Below are 22294 nucleotides of genomic sequence, written 5' to 3'. Positions count from 1 at the left end.
AAAGTCGTTATTACTAGTTTTAAAGTCGTAATAACGAGTCTCAATAGTCATTGCGAGTTTAATAGTCGTTGTTACGAGTTTAATAGTCCTCATTTCAAGTTTCAAAGTCGTTATTATGAGTTGCTGATACAATTTTTTTTATGCATTCTGTTCAGTATACCGAATATTTGTGATTGTCAAATATAATTCATGTTGTTTTGAAATTGATATTTATACCGATGTAACTTTGTCAGCTTTATTGCCAGTTCTGACAGACTTGAGAATAATAACTGCCCTATTAGTAAGAGACAATACCAAGTTAAAATCGTACAACCTTTATTTCAGAATTTGTTCCTAACTACTTCAACTTGTAACATATGAATATAGCAGTTCTGTGAACAAATTAAGTTAAGAAACAAAATCCCACTTCTACTGAACAATCACTCCTGAGTAATCTGAATTTGTATTAACAATTACGTGACGTCACCTAGTCTTCCTGTATGTAGAGTTTTAATATACAATCTCACATTTTCAGCTTAAAACTATATATTTAAGTAGAAGTTGCCGAGCTGGGTTTAAACATTAAGCCACTCTGTGCAATGCATATGTTAAATGTTATCTCACTCTCTTTCAAAAGCAAGGGGAACACTATTTTAAACAATACCACATAAACTGTTTATGAATGTGATGTATGAAAAACGAAAATAATCTTGAAGTTGACTGATAGTACGTTTGTTTTCACAGATTATATTACCTGACTCAATAAAAATACCCAAGTATCATATATGGGTTTGTACTTAGTTTTTCATAATGTATGACTGTTCAAATGAGACTTACAAGTCACACATGCTTTACGACATTGCTGGAACAACATGTGTTCCAAAATTTACGAATGATGTAACCACAATTACTATTACATAACACAAGATAATAGTATGACAAATATTCTTCATTCAGTCGTACCACAACACACTTAATGTGCTCCTGTGTGTTGCTGAAATATGTAAACATTATCACCACGTGATTTGATTGCTTGAAAGTTGCATTTTGTATTACTTATGAAGACAAGGTACATAGTTATTGCAATAAAACTAGGTTTTGAGATAGAGGTTCAGACAGATAAGCACTAGTCAATGATGCAGTACAGCTGCAACAAATAGAAAATATCTTGAGATTATATGTAAATATTGAATATCAATACCAACAATGAATAAAAGTATCATGTAATTCAAACATATTATGCATAGCCAAAACCCTTAGCATTTGCAATACCAAACTCCATAGCATGTTTGAATTCAGCATATGTATGGTGAACTACAGGTAAGCTGAGAATACCTGCACAAGTATTGGCCTTTGGAAATGATGACTGCTTGTTATCTTCTTCCTTCTCATGGAGAAACTGCAATTGCAATTGGACACCAAAGACAAACTCACTGCACCCTGTGCTGAACATAAGAATCTGTGCCAGGGTCAACTGAGAATCACCTTCTTCCACATCTTTACTTTCTAGGTTGTATGCATTCGAGCCTTTTTCACTTCTTGTAACTGTAACCTTCTCTGTGAACATCTCAGCTGTGAGAGGTTTGACTTCATGACAGAATGCTGGTTTGAAGACAGAAGGATAATCTTGCATTGCTGATAGAACACCTAGTGTCGCAAGGCCAGTCTTGAATTGATCTAGAGCTGTTTTGGTTCTTCCATAAAGAAACCATTTAATAGTGTCTTGAATCATTTTCGCTTTGTCATCCTCATTTTGAATGTATTTCCAAGTACCAGCAAGTTCCACAAGATTTTCAAGACTCCCAGTAACAACACCATTGGCTTCTTCTACTTTAGCGCTCTTCAATTTAATCAAATCCTGTTTTACAGAACAACTCTCAGGAAGATACTCTAAAGTTGGCCTCACTGACTCTGTTCCAGACACCAGCACATTATAAAAAATGGTCTGCAAAACAGTGGGGTGATGGACCCCCATGAACCATGGACAATGCAACAAGATGACCAGAAAAATAGTATTCATTTTCATCCACAGCATTGCTGATACAGGAAAGAAACCTGGCATTTGTATCACCGTCAACCAGATGAGAACCAATGATATGATCTATTGCTAAAGTCAACATTTCTCGCATTGGCCCACCTTCATCAACGGCATCTTCAGAACAACCTTTATCATCTGTGAATATTACAGAACTTTTGTTGAGTGGATTGAACGATTTCCGCTTAAGTCCTCTTTTAACACATTCAAAGAGCTGGTTTCTGGAAATGTTAAACTTGGATATTGCATCATGTTTGATTTGCTCAGCTAAATTACTCAATATATCCTCAAGGGGTATGTCTTCAACCAATTTTGGAGACCGTGGGAAATCTTCTTCAGGATCAGATAAGCAACTAACAATTTGATCATCGAATAAGGCAGCATATACACCATCAGCATTCTGTTCAGCACTGGTGCCAGAGGGCCTAGGATCATTTGCATATTCCACACATAATGACTTGTTACCCCTTTCACTTTCTGACATTGTTGGTTTAGGAATATTTTCAGACTCAAGTGTATGGCAACTGGTTTCTTCTTCAGTTCTAATAAAGTGTGGTCTTCCGTTTTTCATACCACTCTTAATAGTGTTTGTAGTTTCAACCACTTGTGGCATCTGTTGGTCTTCTGATTCACTTTCACTATTTTTCTCAGCAATATCATACAATCCCACGGAAACATTGTAATCTTCTGTGCAAAGATACAAGCAAATTCTCTGATAACTCTTCCCAAGCTCCTCCCTATAACGACAAAGAGTAAAGAATTCCTTCACTTCATGACCCGGTACGAAGGTAGCCTGTGACCCATCTTCTAATAATAGTAAATACACACCATCTTCCTGTATGTCACTTTTTCTGAAGGCTTTCCATTTATTCAGCCCATGTTCCAGAACTGAATGATAAGATGCATTACTCTCTATCTTCAGTGGTAACCGTTTTCCCCACTTAATTAGAGACACATTAAAATTACATTGAACAGATTTTTGAGTGTAAAACTGAGGTCTGTGCAATGTAACAGACCATCTATGGACCAAAGTAAGCAAATAACACCGAATAAACGGCAAGGTAAATACTACGTCTAATTATAGTAAACACGTACTGCGTGCGTGACTCGAACCGGCGCTCGCCACACAGTGTGGCCAGAATGCTGTGTGGCGCGGATCGCGTGGACGGGTTTCATGTTCTCTGCACGTAATAAGCTCGGTTATTAAGCATCTTTTTGGGGGGGTGCCCAGTGGCCGAGTAGAGTGACTGTTCTGAGATTTAACACGACACAGACTTTAATGTCATTTTCAGTACTACTTAGATTTGTTATCGCCGGCAGGGTAAATTATAGTTTTGAACGTCATGGGATTATTGCCACACCAGATCATCCAGACATACACGATCTGTCAATCACGCAACGATGGAATGGACAAGATAACTCTACCACAATAATAACAAATAAAACAAGAAAAAAACACGGAAACACAAGAAACGACAAGTAAAAGCAAGAGCTACAGAACGGCAAACCATGTACATGTAAATAATTGATGAAATAGTTTCGGGACCCATCGACAGTAGAAAAGTAGAAACTTGAGGCGAAAATAATGGAAAAAAAAACTGCTGTTACGGCCCGACCTGATTTCAGGTCGGTGAAATAGGGTAACTCGCATAGGATGGAACTGTAGCTCCCTGGTTTCGCGTTAACACCACGACAAACAAAATAACCGACAGCGAAACCAAGCGAGCTACAGAACTGCAGCTAATTAGTGTCTGGCTTTGTTATATTTACACTATTGCACACCTTATGTGGGCCCCCAGCGTTTGCCTCGTGTTTCACTATTTGTTTCATTGAATATTACACGGCATGATATTCCTCAAAGGCACATTTATTGCTCCAGTTACTGTTCCTATTAAGTTAAGCCATGGAGCAAAAAAGAAAATATGGTTAAGCTGAATACCATGCTTCATTTGGAATGTATAGACCGTGACGTCGGCATTAACTACTGGATGCACAGTGGAAACCACTGGGGCAATGCCACGCTGACCGGCGTCTCCTGCCTGGTAAAAAAAACAAGCGGAACGGGCTGCAGGGTTTTAAGTCGTCGTAGATGTTTTCGAAACGAAATTTAGCAAATAGGTTTTGTTTAGAGCCACTTAAAATGTGTATTTTTGGTTGGTACTCGTCGCATGCGACGTGCCCCAGATAGTGTCAATTTATACACAGTAACAAATGAGACGCGATGGGGATTACTTTGAATTTTATGTACCGAGAAGTACGTCTGCCGTAAATTATTAATATTTGTTATGGTACTGAGCTGTACGATGGTTGTAATTTTACCATGTCGATTTTCGGGATATACGAACCAATCGAAAAGTTTGTGATGCCTTCCTTATTAATATACGTAACTGAAAATAAATAAATATAATATTTATTGACACACATATTGATATTAAGATAGTGGTTTGAATTTTAGATATTTAGATTGTAATTGTTTGTCAGAAATTTACATAGTTGTTCTTGCTACTTTACGTTTTTCGTGTTAACTGCAATTCTAAAATATGTTTAAATGCCCTATAAGTTTATTTTGGGCATTTATTTGTTTACTATTTTCGTTGTATTTCATTTTCTCCGATGTTTATGAATTATTTCAGTTTTCTTTTTAATGTTTCAATTTTGTGTAGACTTTTTATGCATATTTTTAAGTAGGCTTATTGTAGGTATATGATGTCTATGTGTGTAGATGACTACTGGTGGCTACTTATTTATCATTTTCAAATATTCCCCGAATATTACATCATGAACCCTATTCCCTCAGCACACGTGAGTTCTTTCTAAGCCTTCTTTGATTTATTATTGTATTACTGTGGCAATAAAACATTGTTCTTCTGTTTCAGTTGTGGCTGTGACTTCAGACATCAAAGAATGTTGTGAATGACAAATTCAAACATGGCCCAAAATTTGTGGAAACAGCTCCCAGACCTGGTCGTCCCCCTTCTGCTATTGATGAGGCATGTGTCCGACAATTTGAGGCAGCCATTTTGGAATATCAACGCATTACTGTTCTCCAAATAGCCCAAGAGGTCAAGATTAGTACAGGGTATATATGTATAATGTGTCTGTCTGGTGGATTCCCAGGTTGCTCACACCTTTCCAAAACCAAGAACGTGTTGAGTGGCCGAGGATGAATTTGGAGATGTGCCAAGAAGATGAGTCAAGGTTTTTCAAAGACTGATTAAACTTGGTTCCATCACTATGATCAAGCACTTGGACTCGCCACCTCCAAAGAAGGCAAGGGTGCATCCCTCTGCTGGAAAGGTCATGTTCAGTGTTCTGGGACCACGACAGAGTAGTGATGACAGATTTCCTGGCAAAGGGTACCACAATTACAGGAGCCTATTACACTATCAAAATCAAGAGGCGGGCAAGATCAGCAAAGGTATCCTCCTCATGCAGGACAACGCTCCAGTCTACAACTCACTAGTCGCCAGATCAGAAGCGCGAGCGTGTGGCTATGAAATCCTCCCCCACCCCCTTACTCTCCTGACATTGCACTCTGACTTTCATCTCTTCCCAGCCATGGAGTAGTTTTTGAAAGGAAAGCGTTTCCAAGATGATGCAGCCTTGATTTCTGAAGTTACGACGTGGTTGGAATGTGTTCTACAAAAACTGTGTTCAGAGCTACATCAAACGATGGGTGAAATGCATAACTCTGGGTGGTTCCTATGTAGAGAAAGACTAATAACTGTGCCAAGTTTCATTAATCTCCTGCTATGGGAAATAGGTCAGGGGCATTACTTATTGAACGCCCCTCATATATTCTTAGGTTTAGCAAAAGAAGACATTGTTATGACAGTGTTGTGAATTTGTGAAAAGGGAGAGGGACATCAATGCACAAGATTGAATTTACCTGCTAACATAAACTCAAGCGATTGGTGTTTTCTTTCGTATAGAGCAGATATAAGGAGGTGAAAGCTAAACATATAATGAATCTAAGTACAACATATAAATTATATACACAATTGTGTTTAATCACTTAGTAAATGTCACATTTGAAATCTTTTATTCTGTGTGACAGTCGCCACGTTTATGTCTTTTCATAGGCTTCTTACATGTTTTACATTGTCGTTTTTTACTATCCCCGCTAAATTTCTTTGTGTCATATTTTGACCCCTCTTTATATTTGAAGTGGTCTAGTTTCGAAAGGCTCTTTGTTTTGTATACTTTCCTCTTCTTTTTTCTGTCTGTGCTTTGTAGTCAGCATTGTGAATTCTGGATTCGTCGACATGTCTCCAGGCCCAAACGCAATGTTGTGTTGTCGAAATTTCCATGTCATTGTATAACTTTGAATTGAATTTCAACAACCCACTGTTAAAGTGTGCTGTTGCTAAACACAATCCTATTATCATTTCAGTTGCACAGCGGTTTTGCTTCTTCAGTATATATCCCCAAATTACATGATGTAGTGATTCAGTCGGATTCTGCGTGTAGTAGTTCACTGCTCCTTCCAATAACGCAGAATCTGACAGCTTTTCAATGATTGGTTGAAGCTCACTAATTACTGCCTAAGATAATGGTCTTTTTAAAGGTCGGTATGTGTCTGATCCCAACAATTTGACATTCTTCCACTTACACAAACTATTGGGTCCAGCTGGGCAGTCTTCATGTACTAGAATAATGTTTGAGAATTGCCCTGGTGGCTCTCTGCATTGCTGGAACATTGCCTACAATAAATTTAAAATAATCAAAACGTTTATTTCCCAAATATAAGATAATCAAGGTCTTTCTATATTATAAATTCCAGAACATGACGCATACTTAATTTAGAATAACAATAAGAACATGCAGATTTGACAATTAACTAGTAATAATTACAGTTGTTTCCTCGGATGGCAATACCATAGAATACCTGAAATGCACCCTCTCCCAGTTGATGTGATTTTCCATCACCAAATTCCAATAGATGCTCCTATGTTATACACACAACCGGAGTCTGTAATTTGATTGTATTTTGATTCAACTCGGAGATGTATATTTTACACCCCCGTAAAAAGATGCATGATATTACTGTCTGACGAAAATATGACCTGAAATACAATCAATCGAATTAAAATAAGATCTTATCAGACATTTTGTTTCCATATTTATATTTTTTTATATTATTTTTTTCGTCTTTTATATTCATCTCATTGCATTTGTAACCATGTTGGATTTATTTCACATTCTTTGTTTTATTTTTCCCAAAATATATACTACGAAATGATATACCTGTATCTAAAGACATCACTGCCACTAGACCATGTAACGATAAAAACCTTGGGTACTCCAGTTACCATCGACGGTTACTGCGACGTTGCGGTTTCATTTTCAATTTCTCCGATTTCAATTTTCAGAGCTCGCAATTCTTGTCGGAAAGGTGGCCCTGTTACTGGTGCTGGCAACCCTAAATACAGGACAGCTTATGCAGGGCACTCCGTTCTTTTCCAATTGCCCGCATCCCAACTGCAGCTTTTTTTTATTGACATCAAACACAGGCCTTGTCTTTTTAGATGAAAGAAAGCTGGACCGACTTTGTGCTGTTCTGCTGCAGTCTTCATTTTTACATTGATTTCGAGATAACTATCAAGACCGTGTCGGTTTTGCTCGGGTACTCTTATGTTGCCAACTTTGCAGAAACTACAAATTCCCTTCTTTATAGCACTGTTCAACATCGACATATCAATCAAACGCAACTCGCCGTTTTCGAATAAATCATTTTTTTCTTCATTAGTTTTCGTCAGGTGACAATTTTATTTTCTTACACGGTAAGCCTGTATCGGCCTCGCGTACGTTGTCGATACTTGCGTTCACTGATGTCGTAGTCTGACTCTTCCGATTCACTAACCTGGGGATCTGGTTCGTGGCTGTCGTTGTTGTCTTCCTACTGGAATTGTTTTATCAGATCGTCTTATTTACAATGCCACGCTCTTCGCATTGTTTGTTTTAACATTTACTTCACTGGCGTGGTCATTCTCTTCATTTTCCTGCCACGTTTTCTCTTTTGGGGAAAATTGTCGCGTGTTGCTAGTCTCGTCCATAGTTTGTAAATGACAAACATAGGAAGTGGCCCAACGCAGTCCCAGATCAACCTTTTGTTAATATATTGATCATGCATTTTAATGAAGACGATTCTTTTGAGACAAACAACATGCGTCTTTTTAAAATATACAGAGGAAGTGATCCTTCACGTAAATTAGATTCTGGGAGGTTAAAAGTAACAGCTCTTACCAGGGACCCTCAAAGTCTATGCTCTCAAATACAAACAGGGGCGAGATCAGTGCCAAAACATTTCTCTCGGCATTTCACCATTATGTTCACATTTTTATCGAATTTTACCAGTGCATAACCAAACAACGGAATCTTTCAAACAAATGATGACGTTCACATGAGACATTATATTTTTGATTCACAGCCAGAGCTCCATGTAAAATTTAAAATTTTGCTGGGTCAGCACACACTTCTCTGTCAGTGACAAATCAACTTGGCCTAGAGGGCACACTGACGCTCCCCTTACCAAATAAGAATACATTTGAAATGTATTTAAAATGTGTTTTTTTTCACTCTTTTCAATGCACTGTAAATATGTTGTAAATGTGTTTAAAATGTATTAGAAACGCCTTTTACACAAGAAAAAAACGCCTTTTAAACTGCCAAGTTTTCGACACTTGAGATGATGAGGTGGATGCATTTTAAATGCATTCAAAATGCGTTTTAAACACGTTTGGAAATAAATGCATTTTAAATGCATTTATTATATCGAGCCATATCAGAATGGAAATAAACGCATTTATAAATAAAATTATTAAAATGCATTTTACTTGATATTCATGTCTCAGGAACAATTAGTATAAATGCATTTTGAACTGGTTCATCTTCATTCACCAGATTGTGTGTGTAAATGTACTTGGGAAATAATGAACTGATACCAAAAAAATACCAATAACAATCCGTTTTATTACAAATGATACATGTGTAAAATTCTTACAAAAATAAATATTAAAAAATTTTTTTTTTACAATCTTGCACATTGGGAATCCGGAGTAATGTGCATGGCAAAATTAAGTATAAAAGCTCGGAAATAATGTATATAAACATTTTGCAAGTAATATACTCTCTAAAATTTAACAAGCATGCATAATTATTACTACTTAATATAGAATAAACAGACCAAAAAGTTTATTACTGGTACTAAACTGATATCAAATATTCATTTTTTGGTGTCTTGATACCGTAAACCTGATATCATAGTGCCCAATGCACGGTTTATGGATGCTTCTGGTGTCGATTTTGGTCCACTCATACAGAAAGCTGTTGAGGAATAAACAGTAAATAGAGTAAAAGTTCAATGAGATGCATGTTCTTAATACAATGTGTAGTTTGTACATGTGACTTGTGTCCCCTATTTAAACTGATGCATTAAAAACAATTCATTGTTTTAAGTATATGACTCAGAACGAAGGTTTGTTAATGCGAAACCTTGATGTATGATGCCTTCATTGTGCAGTTTCATTGAGACACAAAATCAGTCAACCTCACAAGTATACAATCTGCACTGGTTATTGTGAAAGCCATTTTTTTGTATATTTCATAGATGGAAGCTCAATCAACAGGATGAAATGTCTATTGCTATTTTGACTTGTGCAATAAGCTGTAACTCACTTTCACAAAAAAACTAATTTTATTTGCAGTGCATTAGTATCAATAATTACAATATACTTACCAATAATGGACGACCTTATGTCTGGATCCATTGGTTTTTTCCCATTAACTCCACGTATATTCATGTTCATAAGCTCCTTATCTGTTAACATTGTTCGTGCTAGGAACAGTGCGCTAGCAGTTGGCGATGAAGCAAGCTTGTGTTTTGCCTTCATCAAGTTTTTCTGTGTTATATAAACACCATCACCAGGTGTCAATTCTACCATCTATGCAAATAATACAATAACAAAAACATTAGAATTATCTCTGCACAACAATCTTTATAGTTGTTACACTAAACAGCAACTAAATTGTTGACTGATGGGGGACCTGTGTATCATATTCATTTCAATCTTTAATGGCTACACAATTTGCTGTTTGTTATTGCACATTATGTAGCTGTTATTTAACACTTAACATAAAATAAAACTAGGGGTGTTATCAAGTTTGTAAAATATACACTCCACTTTATAATTCAGCTATCTTTGTGATAAGCCAAAAACAGAAATCCGACACAGTTTTTGCTGCTAAGTGGGTTTATTAATTAACATGGAAATCCTTTCGTTTTTTGACTTGCCACTCTGATCACTCCTAGACAACTGAATATTGCAAAATTGCCTGTCGGCTGAGATAGCTCCGCTGTTAGCAATGCACATTTCAATTAAAGAACAGAAGATATCATTAAAAAATGAACAATATGTATAGTATCAAAGCAATGGGACTTGCTGTTTTCAACAAGAATTCAAAAATATCACTTTTCACCAAAAATACAAAAATAATCATCAAAATTAGATAATTGAAGATATCACCACGAAATTAACAAATCTGAAAGAGGTCTACATGTAGTACCTATATATGTAATATAAAAGCAATTGGACTTGCGGTTTTCAACAAGAAGTCAAAAATATCACTTTTTACCAAAAATATTCATCAAAATTAAAGATATCATCACGAAATGAACAAATCTGAGAAAAGGTCTACATGTAGTATCTATATATGTAATATCAAAGCAATTGGACTTGCGATTTTTAACAAGTCGAAAATATCACTTTTTACCAAAAATGACAAAAATATTCACCAAAATTAGTGAATTGAAGATATCATCTCGAAATGAACAAATCTGCAAGAGATCCACATGTAGTACCTATATATGTAATATCAAAGCAATCAGTCGAAAATATCACTTTTTACCAAAAATGACAAAAATATTCACCAAAAATAGAAAATTTGAGATTTTGACATGAAATGACTTTTTCGACAGCGGAGCTAAAAAGGGGAACATACCTTGAACAAACGAGCAACCTCTTTACTTATTTTCCCATCAGTTGGGGTTGATGCCATTTCAATAACTTCTTCATCCAGTTCTAAATAAATAAAAAGTATTTTCAGCACAAAATGCAAAAAGCAACTTCAATCACTGGAACTTCTATAAAATTGAGTCGTATACCTGCCTTCAGTGGTACCGTACTCAAGTCGGAAAATAATGATTTTTTAAGGATGAGCACATACCCGACCACCCCCTCGGAAAAAGAGAGCAAATTTTAATTCATGTGACAGATTGACGTCTTTTAGAGAAAATAAAAATACAAAATTAGTTGCGTCTTCATTGACTTTTACAATAAAATAACAGAAATGGTCACAAAAAATATGCACATTTTTATAACAATATTAATTATATACCACCCAAATTAACTAGATTAAAAATGCTAAGCCAAAATCTTTGATAATTAATGATAAAGACCAAGTTTTAAATTAAATTAGTGGCATTTTGAAAGAATAGGTGCTTTACTGAATGCGACCCCGAATATAAAAATTATGCAAAAATGGGATGTGGGCCCTAGACCAGGCATGGGCGCTAACAGTACTTTATCAATTCACTTCTGTGTGTGTTTTTTTATGGCTATAAAAAGTCAATTGTGCCTTATGAAATATCGTAAAGTTCTACAATTCAGTCCAAAACAATTTTACAATTTTTGTCATGAAAACGGGTGCCCAAAACCCTTGCATAGTAAATAGCTCATGTATCACATGTAGGAACCACAATCTATAAATTAAAACTATTGTATACATAAATACATAAATGAAGAATATTGAGAAAATATTTATTTTTCACTAGGCGCAAAGGCAAACTTATTGGGCATTGCGCCAATTGCTCTGTAGCCTCTGAAGTTCAAGCCCTGTGATCATTATACTGTCATGTAGTGTATAGAAAAATCAATTTTGCGAGAGTAAAATCATGAAATTTTGTGTCAGTGACTTTCCAAAAATTGTGTCTGCAGTAATATTATCAAATAACGAAAATTCATAGTTTTGAAATTTGAGCAGCTTACAGGAATTCAATTTAAAAAATAAAAATGCACAAATGTGCCCTCAACACGAGTGTCTTTAAGGTTGTTCAATGCAGTCTTGAACGTGGGTGGGTCCACCCATATGTGTTGGCATAGGGCAAATCACTGAAACCCATGTATCTTTACAAATGTAGTTCCAGATGCATAGTTTCATCACGTAATTATAATTTCCCCATGTATTAACTCCATAATCCATCTAAAGTAATAGTATGTTTATCTAAAAAATTAGGTATGTACACCCTATTTTTTTCACATATGACCATGTAGCAATAATTCATAAATATAAAAAAAAAATCCAAGTACTTTTGTGAAACTGTATTGAGCAACCTTACAGCAAGTCTCAGAAGTATTGGGGCAGCCAATTTGCAAACTCGCTAGCGAATTGGCTAACTGCTTGGGTTTTGACTAAACAGTTGGGTTTCGAATCTTACTGGTGCCGCCTTGTGGTCACGCCCACTCTGGGCGAATCTATATAACAGCAGGGGATGACGATTTTTTTAGCAGTTGGCTAATGTTACCCTGACGGGGTCATTTAGGTGTGAAAGTTTGTCATTTTCTTCCTGATTTGTAGGAAATTGTTTATCAACTTGTCTCTTTATTTAGTTTCAATCAGTGTTCAAGATGGCTACCCCCATATAGTAAATATCGGCGGATTAATCGCATTTATCATATTATCGCTTTACGCCAGCTGACTATGGCCATTTTCAGGCTTACCAGGCCATTTTCAGGCCAATCTGATTAAAATCTGATGTAGTGTACGGGCTTTAATTATTTTGGCTATAAACTTATTTTAATTTTATTTTTTATTACTTTTGTTATTAATGCCCTTTTATTTTATTATTTTACTTTGATTTTGATTTTGTGATTTTTTTTAATTCCGCCCTACCTACATCTGAACCGATGCCTATGTAACGAGATTTCAACGAGACCCACTATCGACGATTTTAGTCAACGAATCACAGACCTCCTTTTATAGCGCACATGATGACGTCACCGGGCAGAGTCTGATGGCAAACACACTCAAATAAAATGGCGGATTATACCGACCGAAAAAAACACGGCTTTTCGGTAAGTTTATCATTGTCAAATGCAACGAAAGTCATTTTTATGTTAATATTGTGGCTCGAATGGTTCGACTTTAGATCGTTATTTTGCATAGTTATTCTGGGAGTGACGATTTTGTTTCCACCGGTTCGACCGAACACCAGTGTCTTTTTCCAGTCGCCGGCCCTGGAGACGGGTGATGTTTTGTTGAAGATCGGGCCAAAATCGTCTACGGTATTGAAGCCGTAGCTGTAAATATTCATCAAATTGTATCAACATTTTGTACATTATACAATAACACTTTATTAAAGTAAATGAGCTGATTTGGACTGGAATAAAATATTTTTTATTTGGAACACATCGCAATTGATCAGGAAATATTGTTTTGCTCCAATTTTCTGCGTCGATGCCGTGGGCCGGTGACCGCTATACAATTTAAAATCAGTTTGCATTGTTTACTATAGCTGTTTACAGTGTTCTAATCATTACGATTTACTTTTTTTTTGCTTCCATTCTAGATAATTATGCTCAGTGATGTAAAATTGAAGCGATGACTGAATGAACGAACCTTGGCTGGCGAAGATGTATCTGGAAGTGTACACATTTGTTGGAAGTGAAAAAAATATTCAATGAAATGACAAAAATTGTAAAATGCTGTGGAATTTCTTTTGCAAATAAAAATATACTAGCAATTTTCTATTAATGGTTTATTCAAGTGGGCAAAATATAAATGTACAGAAGAATTGCCCGTATACACTGAAAAGTAAGCAACCGACAGCCTGTATAAAAGGGGGACTGTGATTGGCTGTTACTTACGCGAGATTTGAACGGGACTTACATAGGCATCGGTTCAGATGTAGGTAGGGCGGAATTAAAAAAAATCAAAATCAAAGTAAAATAATAAAATAAAAGGGCATTAATAACAAAAGTAATACAAAATAAAATTAAAACAAGTTTATAGCCAAAATAATTAAAGCCTGTACACTACATCAGATTTTAATCAGATTGTTTTCAGGCTTACTACTTTTACATTATCACGCCTCGTAACAAAGTAAATCATTCAGGGGAATCTAGACATGCTTCTACCAGGCTACGTAAAAGCATTCTATGTCCTCTAATGCAATTTAGACTCCCCCAGAGTGGATGCGGCCACGAGTCGGCACCAGCGAGATTCGAAAGCCAAATGTTTAGTCAAAACCCAAGCAGTTAGCCAATTCGCTAGCGAGTTTGCAAATTGGCTGCCCCAATACTTCTGAGACTTGCTGTAAGGGAAGTAAACAATGAAAATAACAATGTAACTTACGTTCATTTCGAACAGCTGCAAGCTGAACTTTAAGGTTTGCATTTTCTTTCTTCAGAATGTCATTATCCAATTTCATTGATTCACATCTCTGAAGAAGTGTTGAGTACTTCCTGCTCAGTTCAGAGTAATTAGTTTCATTACCAGTAGTATCCTGTTTTAAAAAATGTGCACGGGGCGGGGCGCCTTACCACCTTGAGTTGGTCTATCATCTTGATGTTGAGATTTGTGTGCTGGTTTTTCTCTTGGTGGAGTTAAAAGGCTTAATGATTCTTCCACCAAGTCATCACTACAAAAGTTTTGTAAAGTGGCATACTGTGGTGGTTCATCATCATCATCATCATCATCATCAACATCAGTATCATTATCATCCATAGAAGTAATTAATGGGTTCTCATCAAAAACATCCACAGATGACTCTGCATAACTGCAAATAATGTACAAAATATCTTTACACTTTTGTGTCAAAGTTGAAGCCACCTGCAGAAAAAAATATGCTCTTGTGAATAATATTAAAGTCATATGAAAGAAAAGTACACACACATAGCAAAGCTGCCAGACAAGTACAGACAATGATTCAGTGCAATAATTTTTGTAAAACGTGAAGTGTGCTTTGGAAGCTGGTGATTGTATTACAATTTTGTTTAGAGAGGCAGTTCAGACTTAATTGGAAAATATGTTTTTTGAGCTTCTACAACAATTGAAGACAGTCTTTTTACCTGAAGAGGCCTTGTTGTTTCATCTGCTGCAAAGCATCATCACAACTTTTTAAATTAATTGTCCTTCTCTCTTCTTTTTCTTGTTTTTTCTTCAGGGTTTCCTCTTTCTCTTTTCTTTTTAGTTCCTGCTCTGCCTTTTTCTTTTCTTGAGCTTCCACTTTTTCTTTTCTCTTTACTTCATCCACAACAGTTTTCTGTTTTTTTTTCCCAGAATCTTTACTTTGGATCACATTCTCTGACTTCTTCTTTTTGTCAGATTCATTGGTTGAAATCAGTTGTGATTTTCTTTTACCACCATTCAAGGCTCTCTCAATTACTGACTTGCGATGTAGCAAATCATCTTTGTCATCTTTAAAATAAATTCATGAGTCAAATCAGAGAAAATCATTTAAAGGCATCAATGTGACAAGAACAAGTCTCACAACACAACCCAAGTCATGAAGTTCTATTTTGATGTGCCTAACAATGACCATTTGTGGTTAGTGAAAAAAAATTATCAAAGACAAAAAAGAAAAGTCCAAATGAAGTCGCATTATGAAAAAAAACTACTATAAATTGAGACAGATTTAGAAGAAAAGGCTGACAATCTCTGAAAAAATGTCATTTTCATTCTAATTCAAGTAATTTAATTCTAGTAATGTTAAAATATGAATTGTATTTGGCATTATAGACACACAGACATGTATTTTAGTCCATGCGCTTCTAATAGACAAAACATGATAAATGCCATTTCACTGATACCATTCAGTGTTTTTCCAATATATAGCTTGTGAAAAGTGAAAAAAATATACAAACACTATAAATAAATTATTTAACTTGTGTGTTAATTACCATGCAAATTAGCAACAACCAGTGACCAAAATCCTGGGGAGAACATGCACTGACAAAGAAAGGCTATCGAATACTCACCACTTTTACCGAGAACTAAGCATTTATAATGCTTTTTATCACTGGGCCACACTGCTGTGGTAACACCTCCATTTACTGTCAGACCACTCTCTTTCACAACAAGATATTTGTTGTCTTGAGTGAACTGAACTAAGACAAAATCTGAAAAGAATAAATAATTATGACAATTAAAGTTTTAAAAATGCATAAGAATGAAAGATAAAATAAGGCATCATACATTGAAAAGTTAAACTAAATTTCCTTTGAAATACTAGTACTCAATCATGGTAAAATAATAGTTCGACACCCCCCCCCCCCAAACAAACATACTTCTGTTTATAGCATTTACGTAAAGCTGCCATTAATTTTCTCAGAACATCACAAATTCTAAATAAGATTTAAGTATATGGCACGTTCGTGAGTAAATATATTAATGAACCCTCTGTTGGTCAATAGTTGGTCGAAGGGCGATCGAATTATCATGACTCAGAATGCATTCAATAATTCTTTTTAAAAAGAGCAGATCTCTCATAAACTTAACTACATAGCAACGTACCTTCATCTCTGAGATGTGCTGGTGGTTGTCTTTTTCTTGCAACAGCCATAACATAAGTATGCAGCGAATTGTTATTCAAATGCAAGCGACTAACAATATAGACTGAATGAAAATACCGCGTATTGTAAGAGCGGGAAAAGAAAGTAAGGTCATTACATGGGGTCATTTCGTTTTCTTCGCTGTGATTGGCTGAGCGGAACCGGAATGGCGAGTTTTTTTTTTTTGTTTACAAAATTGTACACACTTTCAAATTGTTTTTATAATAATCAGATAAAAAGGGAACATACATAATTAACTCAGTAGTAAATTTAAAAAGATAAAAGATTCATCCTGAGGAATTATGACGTCACGCCGCCATTTGGCATCTGTACTTTGTCACACTTGCGTTTGAGAAACTAGTCTGTGAACTTGTAAACTTACTGGTTTACAAACTTTAGTTATCTTTTTTACGCATAGTCATGGATGAACACATCGATCAGCCATCAACTAGAAAACGGGGACGTTATTTGTCGTATCTCAGTGATACATCGGTGGCACTTCCACGCTCGACTGCAAGAGTTTGGCCGAGCACTGCCCGCCGCGGCTTAACAACGCCGAATACGATTGTAAATACTCGCGCCAGTTTGAATGACTCTGTCGAAAGCACCATTTTTCAGGCTAGTGGTCCTTCTGATTTCGGGAATGGAGTTTGTAGTGAGCGTGTAGGATTCCCGGTCGTTAATGTGGATGATGGAAATTCTGACGTTTCTGGCATATATAGCGAACGTGCAGACGAGCAATCTAGCCCGGAAATAAACACCCTTACTGACAGTGACATTGGAGAGCCAAATGCCAATAATTTCGAGAATGATTTGTTTTCCCCAGAGGGACACCAAGAACAGCATCTCTGGGAAAACTATTTGGATGACGCTCCATTGGATATAGACGACGAACCTTCGTCACTGTCTGAGTCAGATGAAAACATGCCCTTATACAGTGGCTCCCCAGTTACTGTAGGTGCCAGTATGCTCCTAATCATATCATTTGCTATTCGTCACAGTCTTAGTGGTGAAGCCCTTTCAGATATCTTGACACTTATTCAACTACACTGCTTGTTACCCAACTTATGCCGGACAAGTTTGAAATTATTTCAGACGTTTTTCATGAGTTTGAAATCACCAATACAACGCCATTACTTTTGTCCACACTGTGGGGTGTACATAGGGAAGACGCTTATTGACCACTGTTTGGTATGTTTGAAAGACACAGTGGATAAAGGATCATCCAGCTACTTCATTATTTCGCCTCTCTTCAGTCAACTACAGAGTATTTTAGGAAGTGAGTACCTTTATTTGTTATTTTTGACCTCACCAACAACTTTAATTTTTCATGTAAATGCATTTTTAAATGTTAATTGTGTTACAACTCAAAGTATGGACATTAATTTTACTGAAAAACTGAATATGAAAATTTGCTATTAGTTCAGACTTTCCGCGGTCAATTAAAACTAAATTATTTACAGCTTCAATCTGTTTTTATCTAAATTTTGCAAGTACATGTAAATTCTAAATTTAAGGGTTATCATATAGGTTGAAGTTGTTTGTAATAATTTCCTGAATTATGATTGGTTGAATCTGCTACAGTGTTTGTGCAATATTGATATTCATTTTACAAGCAGGATATTGTTGACCATATCTTTGGTCGTGCATGAACATATTTTGTTCAAACTGATGCATCATGTCTGTCACACAAATGTAAATAATTATTTGACCCTAATTTTGATAGTCACTAAAAACTGCTTGGGAACTTGTCATTGACAATGACTTATTTTAATTTTCAGGAGATAAAATGCTTGATAAAATGAACTACCGTAGAGAGAGAAAGAAGAGACATAGGCACAATGTGGAAGATGTTATGGATGGAATTCTATATAAGAAACATTTCACCGAGGATGGGTTTTTTCACCATTCAACTGCAGAACAGAAAAAAACCAGAATTACATCTGTCATTGCAGATGAACTTTGATGGTGTTGCTCTATTTCGGTCCTCGAAGTTCAGCATATGGCCAGTATATTATACAATAACTGGGCTCTCTCTGGAATTTGCTAGGTAATAGTAAATTTACTAATCAAGAAAAAAAGTATTAGTAAACTTTGTCTGGAAACTGCGGAGCATTTTCCCGCGACCGAGCACAACGGGGAAAAGAGAAGAGAGGGAGCTGTCCCCTCTGTCGTCCGCCGAAAACAAGAACAGCATGCTGAAAATGGTGCTTGCTGGTAGCAACCTGAGCTCTAATTTTGTGTGTAATTTCATGACATCAAATTAGGCAGTCTGCTCCACAAAATGTACCATTTATGATGGTACAACAAAACATCACAATAAAATATACAATGTAGACACCAGAACCTTTTCATATTCATGATAAACTCACATTGTTAACAGTGGGGAAAATAGTCATCATTCAAAAGCTCACTAAGTTCACTGCCTAGAACACAAGTCATCTTGTGAATAAATTTTCACGGGAAATTTCTCAGAAAAAACTCTATGCCAATCATTATTATTATGAAGTAATCTCCCGTGCTCGTCATGCAAACCCGCATGTTGACGTTTATGACGACACAAAATGACTATTATTTTCATCGAAATTTCTGAATTAAAGTGAAAAAGTAACTAAAGTAACTTTCGGTCTTGTAATGCCCGGTAAGAATGTTACACAAATTATAGTATTTTTCGATCGATTCGCTAACATTGTCTCACCTTCCATTAGCTGTGGAATCATAGCCCTGTGTTGCCGACCGCATTATTTACGTGACATGTTCGACATACAACAACAAAAATAAAAACAAGACGTCCGAATGAAATTGGTAGGGCAAAATTAGATTGTATGTCGCACCAAAGAGCTACGGAACCGCAGCTAACCTTCCATTATTTCTGAAATCGTGCTGCAGTACGATCAACTTTCCGTTTCTTGGTGCTGTAAGGGTTAGGACACCCATGGGTTTCTGGTTCTGAACACGATTTAGCGGTTTCTCCATCTCGTCGTGAAAAATACTCGTCGAGCAGTTGTCTGCTCCTTTTTGACGTAGTCTCCATTTTCAATAAATAAACAAATCACGTGTTTGATAAGGGCGACATGAAACCGTCCCATACTGAGAGTAAAGTTGCGGGGTATCTTGAAATACATGTCGACTAAACTACGCATGTGCGATGACACCAAAATAACTTTAGAGTGGAAAAGTACATTCAGTGGCAGTTCCGTGTTGATCGCGATCACCATGTAACAATTGTTGCAATCTTAGAAGTAACGGGACATTGTTAAAATGGCAATCATTCAAACCGTAACACGCGTGATGATCACAGTCGAGTCTTGACAATTAAATGAGGGCGATTTGCAAGGGTATTTTGTACAAAATGTGTTCGTAAATCCTACTAATAGATATTTATTTTGTTCGTAGATCTTGTCCAAATTTCGTAATTTACGACATTTGCGAGCGACAGCGAGAGCACAGAATAAATGAGCTTCCGCCATCTGAGAGGTAGGCTGTTTTTTCTAATCGTAGAATATTATTACTGGTGTTATACTAGGTGTACATGTATAAACAAATTATTTTGGATATTTTTGGTCAAAACCAGGATTTGAAACTTGTATTCTCCAAAACAGAAACTCACAATGCTTTTAAATTAAATATACAAATATATTTGTTTTTGTTAAAATGTGTTTATCTTATACATGTAATACAGAAATTGTCATTCGCCCTCACTGTAATGTGTTTATATCTCTTGTGTTTGTGTTATTACTTAATATCTTATACTTCAAATTGCTTTAATTCTGCAAAAGACAAATTTCAGTGAAAATTTCTCATCATCAGAACAAGAAAATTGCTCGGAGTGGAAATTTAATAGTTTACAGTATTTCATTTACAGTAGAAGAGTGAAGTGAAGCTCTTTCAATCATAAGGTCACATGTGTGGTATTCAGGGCTTGAGTTGTGCGTTATCATTAATTTTTCTATGAATAATTGCTTGTGAAACAAGACACTTGAATACAGTCTGAATTTAATTTATCTTTAGGTATCGAAGGTGTAACAAGATATTTGCTGGTATTTGGTTTGGTTTTAAGAAACCAGAATGTAAAACATTTTTGCAACCATTTGCTGTGTCCCTTAAAGAGTTGTTTACAACTGGTAAGTTACTCTTTATTTTTTTTTTTAGCTCCACTGTCATGGAAGATGACACATTTTCCATTGCTATCTGGTGTCTGTTTGGAGGCCATCAACAATTTTCATCTTTCTCGTGAAAACCAGTAGCCTGAGTGCTTTGATGTTTAGTATGGTTTCCTCATCAATATCTTAAATCTTTTGATCAAAACCAATATTTTGGACTTAATCACGAGTTTCATTAAGTGCCAGCCACCGGCCATATGGCCGGCTTACAAGCCCAAATTAGCCGTCTATTTTCATGTCTCAAATAAACGTACCAGGACGTTTATTTTTTCCCTAAAAAATTCCATGCTTAAAAAAAAAAATCATGCCGTTTTCCCATTGAAATCAAAGCCAAAAGATCTCACTAAAACATCGGTAAATCTCTTCCGTTTTGTATTCACAATAAAGTTGCTGAGCTGCATTAACATATTTAAATGAGCTATGGTAATTCAAACATGTTGGCACCCTCCAGCATTTTGATTGGTTAATTAGCGATTTGACCTATCAGATGAAGAAAAACAGTTGTTTCAGGACCCATGTGCATGAAAAATATGGCTGATATCATATTGCATCAAGTGTTTACATGTGACCGAAATCATTCACTTACGATAAAACTAAATTGAATTTTACTTGCATTTCATAACAATTCAACAAATTTATTTTTTGTACGTTATTATAATCAGTACTGAGTACTACCGGTAATCAATAATTGCAACACTTTTATAACAAATAATGTTTATTAGATTTTGAAGATTTGGCCGAGGGTATGTTTATTTGGGACATGAGAGTACTTTCTGCCATAACCCCCACCCCCACCCCACTGCCAACACAGGTCTCGCTGCAGCGCTTCTTCACACTGCCTAGAGCCTTTTTATTTTATTTGTTGGCCTGTTGTTACAGGATAATGGCCTGCTATTAAATGCATTTGTGAAACCCCTGCGCAATTCTTCCCGAAACCGTTCCTCGTGGTTTAAAATTTGATATACTAGTACCTTGGGTGGTTTTTTGTGACATTAATTTTCTTGAATTTTTTATTTTTTTTTGAAATTTCAGTTAGAAGCTGCAACATAAACCACAGTTGTTTATATTATTTCAATGATATTTCATTATACAGCTGACATAATCATGACATTATTGACATTATCACAAAATTAAATGTAATCTAGCTTTTATATTCAAAGCCATGTGTGTGTTTTTTTTCTTTTCAGGAATTGGTGTTTCAGTTAAAGGGAAGAAAGTCTTGGTGAAGGGCATTCTCCTCAGCTCAGTGTTTGACTCACCTGCGCGATGTATTTTCATGGAACTGAATCAGTTCAATGGGTTTTTCGGTTGCCCATTTTGTTTAACAAAGGGAGCAACTGTTAAAACAGGCCAAAAGGGCCATATGCTGGCTTATCCCTTCAACACTGATAACAGTTCCACTGGACATGACCAGCTGCGAACTCTGCTGGAAACAAGGCAGCATGCTATGGAAGCATTCACTAAATCTCAGCAAGGGAATTCTTCAGCTATGATGGGAGTAAAAGGAG

General features: G+C 36.0%; 2 protein-coding genes, 1 long non-coding RNA gene and 1 pseudogene across 3 annotated transcripts; 2 read left to right on the top strand and 2 right to left on the bottom strand.

The window, feature by feature from the left end:
* Positions 1-9070: 9070 nt before the first annotated feature.
* On the bottom strand, positions 9071-14521 carry LOC146732734 (uncharacterized). Its single transcript, XM_085491850.1, has 4 exons — positions 14426-14521; positions 11015-11094; positions 9753-9957; positions 9071-9340 (listed from the first exon to the last, which is right to left on the bottom strand). Exons 1-4 carry the CDS (start codon positions 14499-14501, stop codon positions 9240-9242), a joined length of 462 nt encoding a protein of 153 aa, XP_085347976.1. The 5' UTR covers positions 14502-14521; the 3' UTR covers positions 9071-9239.
* LOC146732735 (uncharacterized) lies at positions 12819-13814 on the top strand. The gene is made up of 2 exons (XR_014926754.1): positions 12819-13146; positions 13641-13814. It is a non-coding gene; the product is annotated as an uncharacterized LOC146732735 (long non-coding RNA).
* Positions 14522-14566: 45 nt separating the features above from the next.
* On the bottom strand, positions 14567-17312 carry LOC146732733 (uncharacterized). Its single transcript, XM_085491849.1, has 4 exons — positions 16586-17312; positions 16051-16191; positions 15142-15490; positions 14567-14849 (listed from the first exon to the last, which is right to left on the bottom strand). Exons 1-4 carry the CDS (start codon positions 16749-16751, stop codon positions 14582-14584), a joined length of 924 nt encoding a protein of 307 aa, XP_085347975.1. The 5' UTR covers positions 16752-17312; the 3' UTR covers positions 14567-14581.
* A 1166-nt stretch (positions 17313-18478) lies between these two features.
* LOC146732732 (uncharacterized) overlaps positions 18479-22294 on the top strand; it is a 5283-nt pseudogene continuing 1467 nt past the window's right edge.

This window comes from Saccoglossus kowalevskii, chromosome 17 (assembly GCF_978046115.1).
Source record: "Saccoglossus kowalevskii chromosome 17, keSacKowa6.1, whole genome shotgun sequence".
In the NCBI taxonomy this organism is placed as follows: Eukaryota; Metazoa; Hemichordata; class Enteropneusta; family Harrimaniidae; genus Saccoglossus; species Saccoglossus kowalevskii.
Note: the sequence above shows the minus strand (reverse complement) of the source record. Positions and strands in the feature narration are given on the sequence as shown.